Consider the following 11,543-nt stretch of genomic DNA (forward strand, 5'->3'; position numbering starts at 1 on the left):
CATGAATCGGTAGTTGTAGCCCTGCTTTGCTCCAATACATAGAAAAATACTACCTTGAGTCTGCAACCTCATGTCCGCCTTCAGTTGAACCAACGAGGCGGTCATCTCTCTCAGCGCAGCGTAGACGTCTTGCGGAAAAGTCTTCTGACATTCAGCACTTTCATTAGCGGAGATGGCGCCGAGCAGCAGTACAAGCCACAGAGATCTTCATTCTCACACTGGCAGCTTACTGTTGAACTGTGCCGTCTGTAAACCTGTGTGAGCTTTATATAGAAGCCTACAGCAACAACAAAAGGTGTGTGTGAACCCAGATCAATAGCATTTCACATGATGTATGGTGAAATGTCAGTATGAAGAACAAAGATGGGAACCAGCTTATTTTAATGTTACACTTATTTCCCTGTACAAGCAGAACATGATGCATATGAATACATTTTTTAAGGGTAACTTCTGTATTTTTCAAACCTTATTTCCCCATGTTTTTGTGCCTGTGATGGTCAACAACATGTTTTCATGCAATTGGGTAACGTTGGGGAAACGTATGACGAGCCTCATGTCCTCTGGCCTTTGCCATAACGTGCAACGTAACGCATGAGCTATGCCTCATGTGCGCACACTCACATATAAAAAAAAATGCATTGAGGCTGGCGACACCAAGTCCTCCTGGAGCTGTTCCTGTAGTCATTAGTTTAACTTTCAATAACTTGGTAAACAGAGGCAGTCAGAGAACAGCTACAGGCAAGGGTGGCACCAAGATAACCTCATCAGGGACCTCCAAACGCTCCAGATAGGTCAGTCACTCACACGCTAATGTGAAAGAGATGTTACAGTTAGCTTATATCATCACAGGTAACAAGCTAACCATCGCTAAGTGTTGTGCTAACGCTGGGAACAGGATCATTGTATCTTTATAGTTGTATCATATGATGTGACAGACTCAGGTTCATATGTCAGCAGGTCTGAGGGCTAGAGGGATGTGTTAAGTAGCAGAAGATCACACAATACAATGTCCGATACCAAAATGTGGACATCTCTGATGGGCAGTGCAACTGGAAGCACCTGGCCAGTGTCCCGGAGTCCTTCAGGCTGTCAACCCGCTCAGTCTGTCTCTTCATCCAGCCGGCACCATGCTTCTGTAGAGTCGGCTTCGGCCTGGTTAATAGTTGTCATTCATTATAACGTTAACATCCTTCGTTTGTATATTAAGTTGTCTTGGTTACTCCTCCGTTACCCCTTTTCCACCAAGGCAGAGCTGGTGCTGGTTCGGAGCCAGAGCCTAGTTTCAAATCATTTCTTTGTTTTTCGACCACCAAAGCAGCAGCTCCGAACCAGTAAAAGTGGTTCTTAAGTAGCACCAAATCATTGCTGGGCCAGAAGTAAGAACCTCTTACGTCAGCGGCTGGGGGCCCGGGTTACCGTGACCAACAAGACGAACACAAACTTGTGACCGCCATTTTTGAAATAGCAGATAAACACAATGGAGGCGATTAAACAAAAACAGCAGTGGTCAGAGGAGGAAACAAGCTGCTTTCTTGCACTATAAAGGCGAGCCGCGCGAACACGTTGGATCCGCAGAGTTTGGATGCCGATGTAGGTCCGCAAAGCCATGAACATCAATAGCAAAGCAACGTCCGCCATTGTTGATGGTGTGTTTGTGTTTGGCGCCGCCGCGCTAACATTGCTGGGAAAGATGAGACGTATACAATGACGTAAGACCTGGCTCCGTGCCGGCTCTTCAGCCTGTGGAAAAGCAAACCAGTTCTTTGGAGGCTCATCAGTCGAACCAACTCCGAACCGGCACCAGCTCTAGCTCTGAACCAGCACCTGGTTCTTGTTGGTGGAAAAGGGGTATGTGAGGTCTTGTTGTCTAGTGGTTTTAGTTGTTTTTGTCTAAGTGACAAGTATTTACAGTAAGCGAGATCGCTGCAGTCGTAGCAGAAGACTCAGTTTTGAACCCTTGTGTTGCTTGGATGAGATTTTAATTATTTCTTTTTCTCCTGTTGTGTCTTCATGTTAGAAAGCGAGACTGAAGCAGACAACGTCCAGAGAATCTCATGAGGACATCGTACAGAGATGATATGTTACAACAGATTAACATTCTCTGTTTCTTCATCCTGCTATGATGTTGAAGTTCATTATCTGCTTTCAATAAGTTGGAACAAGAACAATAAAGAAATGCTCACAGATATAACTGCTATGATATATGTTTATTTGATTAAAATGACAGAAACAAGAGAGAATCAGAAGCATTAATGGTGCGTTCATTCCACCTGGGAATATCAGGGACCGCCCCCGTGATTACGTTGTCACTACCCGATGTGAGTCGCGCATGCGTCATTTTGCGACAAGTAGTCTACACGTTGCTAACGAGAGACTTCTGTACAAGTAGCCTACAAGATGCTAACGAGACTTCTGTACAAGTAGCCCTACAAGATGCTAACGAGAGACTTCTGTACAAGTAGCCTACAAGATGCTAACGAGATACTTCTGTACAAGTAGCCTACAAGATGCTAACGAGACTTCTGTACAAGTAGCCCTACAAGATGCTAACGAGATACTTCTGTACAAGTAGCCCTACAAGATGCTAACGAGAGACTTCTGTACAAGTAGCCCTACAAGATGCTAACGAGAGACTTCTGTACAAGTAGCCCTACAAGATGCTAACGAGAGACTTCTGTACAAGTAGCCTCCAAGATGCTAACGAGAGACTTCTGTACAAGTAGCCTAGCCGTTTTTTGCTCTTCTTTCAATGAAGGAATACTTTCTAATTCGGATAAAACTTGCACGATAGCTACGCTCATCTCATCCGTGGAAGCCCCCAGTCGCTTCTCGTTGCCTAAACCCGCCTCAAAACCAACGCTGATTGGTCGGTCGTTTGGCAAACGGCTCCAAATTTTCAATGTCTCAAGATGCCAGACTGATCTGCGAGTGGAAAACTGGAGCTCGCGAGATCAGGACGCTCTCACGAGGCTACATGAACGCACCGTAACCAGTTTATATTTGAAGGAAAAAAGATACCTGACTACAATTATTACTTATTAATATTTAGATGCAGATGAAATCAGATCAAATCTATGAAGTGCTATATATGAAGACTTGTTTAAGACAACAAAAACCTGCGTGACTATCACAGAGCTGCTGTTTCTGTCTCACATGGGGAACAGCAGATTCCCACTGAAGGTGGTGTGGTGATTTACGTCGTCATACACCCTACAGTTACCCGCCAGACGCACAAACACGACGTCTCCCACCTCCAGCAACAGCGTAGCGCTATTAGAAGAACTCATAAAACCGGCTGTCTCATGCTCGTATGCAATGAAAATATGCTCTGAGTTCCTGACCAACCAAGCAGCTGAAGGATTTTGGTTGTTTGCATGTGCAGCGACTGTCCACTCAAAGTTGTACGCTCCTCTCACCGGGGCAGTGAACACACCTGTTGGACGTTTGTTTTTGTCATTTTAAATGGAAAATGAAAAAGTGTTTCAACATCAACATACAAGTGAGATGTATTAGAGATGCACAATATATCAACAATATGTGAAACTGGTCCAGTATTAAGTAAGAAACAAGCTGTAATGTTACCCTACAGGACTAATGTTCAGCAGCAGTTAGTAACAAGCTGTAACGGGACGGGATTCGGGAGTCTTTCTCTCGGGATTTTGTAGGACAGGGTTTTTTTTGTGGGGGCAGTCACGTGATCGGGTGAGTATTTTCACCGTATTTTCGTAGGCTCGGGATGGGATGGGAGCGACAATTGATTCCCATGTCACCCTCTAGTATACAGCGGCAGTCTGCAACGTCACAGCGTAAACATACACGCCACTTTGCGTGTTATCGCGAGGCTATGGTTGGGTTTAGGAAGGTAATGTAAGTCAATGGAGGCCAAACGGCGTTGATAAACACGCTAAAAAGCGAGTATGCGTCTTGATAACACGCCAATAATGGCGTACTAGATAGATAGAGATAGACCTTTTTGTTAAAGAGTCTTCGTTCGTCTTTCCACTGTTCCAACAATCTGGTTCAAATTCAGTGTTTAACCTTGTTTTTCGGTGCGTACAACGTATCATAGAAACCTGATTCATACAGACCATATCAACACCGCTAAATATTGGTAATCAGCCAATATGTTGATATCGGTGCATCCCTAAAATGTGTTGTTAGAATATCTGAGCTACCTGTGTTTGAGTTGTAGGCATTTCCAATGTTGGTGACAACGTGTTTGTAGATCAGAAGAGTGTCCGTGGGAAAGGGTCCAATAGTTGCTGAGTTACCTCCAGCCAACAGAGAGGCTGAGAATGCAACCTGTCGGACTGAGAGAGAGAGACAGAGAGAGAGAGAGAGACAGAGAGAGAGAGAGAGAGAGACAGAGACAGAGAGAGAGAGAGAGAGAGAGAGAGAGAGAGAGAGAGAGAGAGAGAGAGAGAGAGAGAGAGAGAGAGAGAGAGAGAGAGAGAGACAGAGAGAGAGAGAGAGAGACAGAGAGAGAGAGAGAGAGACAGAGAGAGAGAGACAGAGAGAGAGAGAGAGACAGAGAGAGAGAGAGAGACAGAGAGAGAGAGAGAGAGAGAGAGAGAGAGAGAGAGAGAGAGAGAGAGAGAGAGAGACAGAGAGAGAGAGAGAGACAGAGAGAGAGAGAGAGAGAGAGACAGAGAGAGAGAGAGAGAGAGAGAGAGAGAGAGAGAGAGAGAGAGAGAGAGAGAGACAGAGAGAGAGAGAGAGAGAGAGAGAGAGAGAGAGAGAGAGAGAGACAGAGAGAGAGACAGAGACAGAGAGAGACAGACAGAGAGAGAGAGGGAGAGAGAGACAGAGACAGAGAGAGAGACAGAGAGAGAGAGAGACAGAGAGAGAGAGAGCAGAGAGAGAGAGACAGAGAGAGAGAGAGAGAGAGAGAGAGAGACAGAGAGAGAGAGAGAGAGAGAGAGAGAGAGAGAGAGCAGAGAGAGAGCAGAGACAGAGAGAGAGAGACAGAGACAGAGAGAGAGAGACAGAGAGACAGAGAGAGAGAGACAGAGAGAGAGAGACAGAGAGACAGAGACAGAGAGAGAGAGACAGAGAGAGAGAGAGAGAGAGACAGAGACAGAGAGAGAGACAGAGAGAGAGACAGAGAGACAGAGAGAGAGAGACAGAGAGAGAGAGACAGAGAGACAGAGAGAGACAGAGAGACGGTTTTTTTATGAATAGTATGTCTACTGCAGTCACATGGGAACTACATTTAGATACCGTGAATCCTTTTTTTAACCGAGAATCGAGACATCTTCTGAATCGTGGGTCCCTAATTATTACCTTGCAGTTGCTGCTTCAGCTTGTCCACTTCAGTCTTCAGCTGTGCCGTTTGTTCTGCAAAACCAGAGTCAGTTTATTTAGTCATTGCTCTAGAGCTGCAAAGATTAATGGATTAGTCAATATTAAAATACTCTCAAACTATTTTGATAATCCATTAATCATTTTTTATGTAAAAACAGGTAAACGTGTGTGATGTCAGCTTGTTAAATATGAATATTGTTCTAGTTTCTTCTCTCCTCTGGGACAGGAAACTGACATTTGAGGACTTCATCTTGGGCTTTTTGGGAAACACTGATCCACATTTTTCACCATTTAGAGACTAAACAAATAACACATTAATCCATAATGAAAATAATCAGTAGCTATGTGCAGCTCTACTTTGCTCCATACATAGAAAAATACATATTTCTCTCCTTTTGTATATCTCTGAACTGCTATGACACGATGTACAACAGTCCATTACTGTACCTTGAGTCTCTCTTTGCAACAATCTCATGTCTTCCCTCAGTTGAGCCATCGAGATGGTCATCTGTCCCAGGGCAGCGTAGATGTCTTGAGGAAAAGGCAGCTGATAGTCGGTACTTTCTTCAGCGGAGACGGCGCCGAGCAGCAGCCACAGCGTAAAACTCACAGAGATCTTCATTCTGTTGTGTATCTTATCTTACAAAATTACTGGAGTTCTCTCAAAAGTTTGTTTTTACTTGTAAGTAGAGTCAGTTTACACTCACAGCAAAGTGCAGAAAGTGACTGAAGGTTGTTCACAACTGTGTTAATAAGTTAATCAGCTCATAAAAGGTTCATGCAATCAGTAGTTTTATAACACATAACTACATGAATGCAAAGTCTTTCCTGTTAATCAGTCAGGCTGTTTGATTTCAAATGAGGGGACGACCAGTTTGGTCAGGGAGGCTGATGACCTTTGGACTACCTCAACTCACGTCTCCTCGGCATCAGCTCCACCAACATCAACCGACTCCAACTGGTCCAGAAAGCAGCCGCCCGCCTCATCACCCGCTCCAAATCCTGGCACCACATCACTCCAGTCCTAAAACAACTCCACTGGCTTCCTATCTCCCCACCGGATCACCTACAACATCCTGGTCCTCACCTACAAAGCCCTCCACCATCTGGCCCCCTCATACCTCACTGACCTCCTCTCCCCTGTACCAACCCTCACGGTCCCTCAGATCCACCTCAGCTGGTCTCCTCTCCCCGTACCAACCCTCACGGTCCCTCAGATCCACCTCAGCTGGTCTCCTCTCCCCGTACCAACCCTCACGGTCCCTCAGATCCACCTCAGCCGGTCTCCTCTCCCCGTACCAACCCTCACGGTCCCTCAGATCCACCTCAGCTGGTCTCCTCTCCCGTACCAACCCTCACGGTCCCTCAGATCCACCTCAGCTGGTCTCCTCTCCCCGTACCAGCCCTCACGGTCCCTCAGATCCACCTCAGCTGGTCTCCTCTCCCCGTACCAACCCTCACGGTCCCTCAGATCCACCTCAGCTGGTCTCCTCTCCCCGTACCAACCCTCACGGTCCCTCAGATCCACCTCAGCTGGTCTCCTCTCCCGTACCAACCCTCACGGTCCCTCAGATCCACCTCAGCTGGTCTCCTCTCCCGTACCAACCCTCACGGTCCCTCAGATCCACCTCAGCTGGTCTCCTCTCCCCGTACCAACCCTCACGGTCCCTCAGATCCACCTCAGCTGGTCTCCTCTCCCCGTACCAACCCTCACGGTCCCTCAGATCCACCTCAGCTGGTCTCCTCTCCCCGTACCAACCCTCACGGTCCCTCAGATCCACCTCACTGACCTCCTCTCCCCGTACCAACCCTCACGGTCCCTCAGATCCACCTCAGCTGGTCTCCTCTCCCCGTACCAACCCTCACGGTCCCTCAGATCCACCTCAGCCGGTCTCCTCTCCCGTACCAACCCTCACGGTCCCTCAGATCCACCTCACTGGTCTCCTCTCCCCGTACCAACCCTCACGGTCCCTCAGATCCACCTCAGCTGGTCTCCTCTCCCCGTACCAACCCTCACGGTCCCTCAGATCCACCTCACTGACCTCCTCTCCCCGTACCAACCCTCACGGTCCCTCAGATCCACCTCAGCTGGTCTCCTCTCCCCGTACCAACCCTCACGGTCCCTCAGATCCACCTCAGCTGGCCTCCTCTCCCCCTACCAACCCTCACGGTCCCTCAGATCCACCTCAGCTGGTCTCTTCTGCATCCACAAGTCCAACCTCCGCAGTTTTGGGGACAGAGCATTCTCCAGGGCAGCTCCCAGGCTTGGGAACTCCCTCCCCCAAGAGATCTGCACCTCTGAGTCCCTCACCATCTTCCAGTCTCGCCTCCAGACCCATCTCTTCACCTCTGCCTGTCCCTAGCCCCACGCCCCCTTCCCTTTTCATCAGTGCCTGAGTTTTGTTTTCTTTTGTTTGTCGTTATTATCTTATCTACCCTGTAAAGTGACTTTGACCTAATGTGATAAAGATAGTGAATGGAATATGGCCTGATGGGAAACGGTTGGTCAGTTGGCATAAGTGATTGACTAAAGGTTAATCTTGTGTATAAAACAAATGATTAACAGAGCAGACTGATCTTATGAAGTGGCATATGTGTGACACGCCAATCCGTACGCCATTATTGGCGTGTTATCAAGACGCATACTTGCTTTTTAGCGTGTTTATCAACGCTGTTTGGCCTCCGTTGTCTTACATTACCTTGGGACTGCATGTGAATGGACGCCGTAGCGAGTAGTATGAAACGGTGCAAGTCTGTGTAGGGAGGTTGGTAACTTCTTCAGGACATGAACACCTGTTTCCTAGTGAAAGTCTTGTGTTTTCTCCTTAACTTCTTCAGGACATGAACACCTGTTTCCTGGTGAAAGTCTTGTGTTTTAGCAGCCAAACATCCCCCCCGACCTCCTCCCTACGATGATCTTCACGCTCTTATAGTTTACGTATATGAAAGTCATAAATACTAGAATACAGACCAGTTACACAGCTTTACTTTCAGAGATAATATGCACCAATGCTTCATGACAACAGGCTGGTTTATTGACACTGGAGACGAGAGACAAAAACACACGTCGGCATTAGAACATTATTATTATTATTATAATAATAATTATAATTATTGGGAGTTTGATTTTCTTTACACATTTTCGATTGGATCTGGATATTAAAACGACAAAACACCATCAGGAGATCTCTACTTTACACTGACAAGATATGTTAACAGCCACTTCCTACAGGGGCCCTCGGAGCCCCTGGACCCCCGAAGGCCCTGGACCATCATGGACCCCTGGACCCTTGAAGGCCCTGGACCATCATGGACCCCTTGACCCTTGAAGGCCCTGGACCATCATGGACCCCTTGACCCTCGAAGGCCCTGGACCATCATGGACCCCTTGACCCTTGAAGGCCCTGGACCCCCGAAGGCCCTGGACCCTCAAAGGCCCTGGACCATCATGGCCCTGGACCATCATGGACCCCTGGACCCTTGAAGGCCCTGGACCCCCGAAGGCCCTGGACCATCATGGACCCCTTGACCCTCGAAGGCCCTGGACCCCCAAAGGCCCTGGATCCTCAAAGGCCCTGGACCATCATGGCCCTGGACCATCATGGACCCCTGGACCCTTGAAGGCCCTGGACCATCATGGCCCTGGACCCCCGAAGGCACTGGACCCTTGGAGCCCCTGGACCCCCGAAGGCCCCCTGAACTCTCGAAGGCCCTGGACCCCCGAAGGCCCCCTGAACCCTCGAAGGCCCCCTGAACCCCCGAAGGCCCTGGACCCCCCCGGACCCTCGAAGGCCCCTGGACCCCCCCAGACCCTCTGGGCCCTTTCAGTTCAGTAAATCTGTTCTGGAGACACAAAATAAAAACTAAAGACAACCAGCAGACTGGCCTCAGATCTGCAGTCTGCTCTTTATATTTCTGTTCATGGAGAAAAGGTGAAGTTCAGAAAGAGAAGAACCTGGTCCCCCCCCCCCCCCCCCCCCCCGGTCCCTCGGCCCCACCCCCCTGGTCCCTGGCCCCGCTCCCCTGGCCCTTCAGGCGTCCGATTCGTCGCTGCTGTCGCGGCTGATCTCGATCTGCAGCGAGGGCAGGTTGTCGAGCCGACTCTTCTTGATCCTGGTCGACACGCGCTCCTGTTTCTGTTTGATCATGGCGCCCCACATCTTCTGCAGCGTCGAGTCGTCTTCCTCCTCCACCTCGTCGTCTTCCTTTCTGCTGGCGCCCTCGCTGGCGTCCTTCCTCCCCACGGAGGAAGAGGAAGAGGAGGAGGGGAAGAGGCCCGCTGGCCGGCTGCTCGGCCTGCGCTCGCTGCGTCCAGCGCCGCTGTCGTCTTCCACGGAGCCCAGTCTGCTCCACAGACCGCCTGCAGGACACACAAACGTTACAGCTGATGTTTGATGTTGCCTTTCTTTAAAGGTGCCCTGCCACACGTATTTCATGACTTTGTGGTAATGTCTGAAGGTCTACCACTGACTCTGTACCTTGGTTACCTTGGTTCAAGCCATTCTAGCGTGGTATAGAAAGCCTGCAGGAAGACTCAGCTCCATTTGGGCCAGTTTTCATTAATATGAGTATGATTAAACGAGCTAAGCTGCTTGACTCTGATTGGCTAACAGCTAGCCAATGAGAGCCTGGCTATCAGCATCCTTTACCCAGCGCAACTGGGCGAGCTCATGAATAGTAATGAGCTCATGAATAGTAATGAGCTCAGGCAACATGATGTCAGACTGACCAGCTTTTGTTATTGGTCTGATTTCTAGAGCTGACAGAGGAGGGAGCAGCTCATTTTCACATTCACGACATTACACAAACACATACGGACCTTACATATTTCAAAAAATGTGAGTAAAAACGGTTTTGTGTAGCAGGGCACCTTTAAATAATTGTTCATTTCTTATACAGAAGTTGCACTGTTGAACCTGTATGACAATCTATATAAGCATATAAAGAGAGGGGAGGGATCTGAAACCGACAGGCTAGTCAACGCATTTGTCTTCTGCTAGTTTTCTACACAGGTTGACCAGTGGCTGCGAAATTGTGAATGACAAGTCATGTTCCGCCATAAACGTGCACAAACGACGTGCACAAGCGACTTTTTAAGTCGCAGACACGGTCAGTCATAAGCGACGGTGCGTCAGCTGTTAACAGTTGTGTTAAGTTTGAGTGCACGGGCAGCGGGATCTAACTCATGACGAGCGAGCAGCACTTTCATACCGCTGCTAGCATATAACTTTAAGTTTATTTGATTAGGACAATGCACATTAATCAACATTTCTGTAAAAGCTCCAGTGTTAGCCACTAGCCAGTCGGCTAGTTTTCAACTGTAGTCCTAATTACCCAGCATGCATGTCTTTATGGTGGGAAGAAACTGGAGGAAACCCACGCAAACACGGGGAGAACACGCAAACTCCACACAGAAAGGACCGGAACCTGGATTTGAACCCAGAACCTTCTTGCTGTGAGGCAGAAGTGCTAACCACTGAGCTGCTGCTGTATATAGTAGCTTCCTCGAGCAAAAACGAGCACCAGGCTATCTAAGTCTCGCCGTCTCTACCTGCTTCTTCTATCCACGCCCAGCTCCATTTATTTTTGAGTCCTTTATCTACGCGTAGGACACCATCCCCGGGCTTCATGAACAAGCGCTCCGTGCTTTGACCGACAACGCTAACGTGACGTATGGATCTCAATCACACCGTGTTGCTAGGACCCGCCCTGCTCTGCTTCTGATAGGCTTGTAACGTACGTTAGAGCTGCTGCTACTTTTGAACGTACACGTGTTCCACCAAAACAAGTTCCTTCCTGAGACTATTTAGCAGAGGCACCGTGGCTCCTCCTCCCAAGACGATTGTGATCGGTTTAACCCTCATGTACCGTCTTCCCGTCGACCGTGCACTTGTTCTCCGGTTCGGTTTGCCTGTTTATAAAGCATTAAGTAGCCTATAAATGATCACCCAATTCTGTGTTACATCTTTTTGGCCAACTTCCGAACTTATTACCACTAGTTTTACACGTCTTTATGGAATTAATGGTGAAGAAATCTCATTTACATGAAGTTACGCCTAATTATTGAGTGAAATAAGCAGCAATTAGGACTTATCTTGACCAATAGTTAAGGTCAGAGAAACATATGTTTATGGCTGATCACACATTTTCTGAAAATGGGTCAAATTAGACCCGATGACAACAGGAAGTTTAAAGAAATGCCAAAAAACCAGAGCAGGTTTTCCTCCCATGCAGGAATG

The 11,543-nt window shown here is 48.2% G+C and overlaps 1 protein-coding gene across 1 annotated transcript in view; it reads right to left on the reverse strand.

The window, feature by feature from the left end:
• Nucleotides 1–9,291: 9,291 nt before the first annotated feature.
• Nucleotides 9,292–11,543, reverse strand: part of ncbp3 (nuclear cap binding subunit 3) — a 17,718-nt gene continuing 15,466 nt past the window's right edge. Inside the window, exon 13 of the mRNA XM_078244982.1 lies at nucleotides 9,292–9,664. Within this exon, the coding sequence (XP_078101108.1) occupies nucleotides 9,336–9,664 (329 nt within the window). The 3' untranslated portion in view covers nucleotides 9,292–9,335. The remainder of the gene's footprint in view (nucleotides 9,665–11,543) is intronic.

This window comes from Sander vitreus, unplaced genomic scaffold (assembly GCF_031162955.1).
Source record: "Sander vitreus isolate 19-12246 unplaced genomic scaffold, sanVit1 ctg349_0, whole genome shotgun sequence".
Taxonomy (NCBI): domain Eukaryota; kingdom Metazoa; phylum Chordata; class Actinopteri; order Perciformes; family Percidae; genus Sander; species Sander vitreus.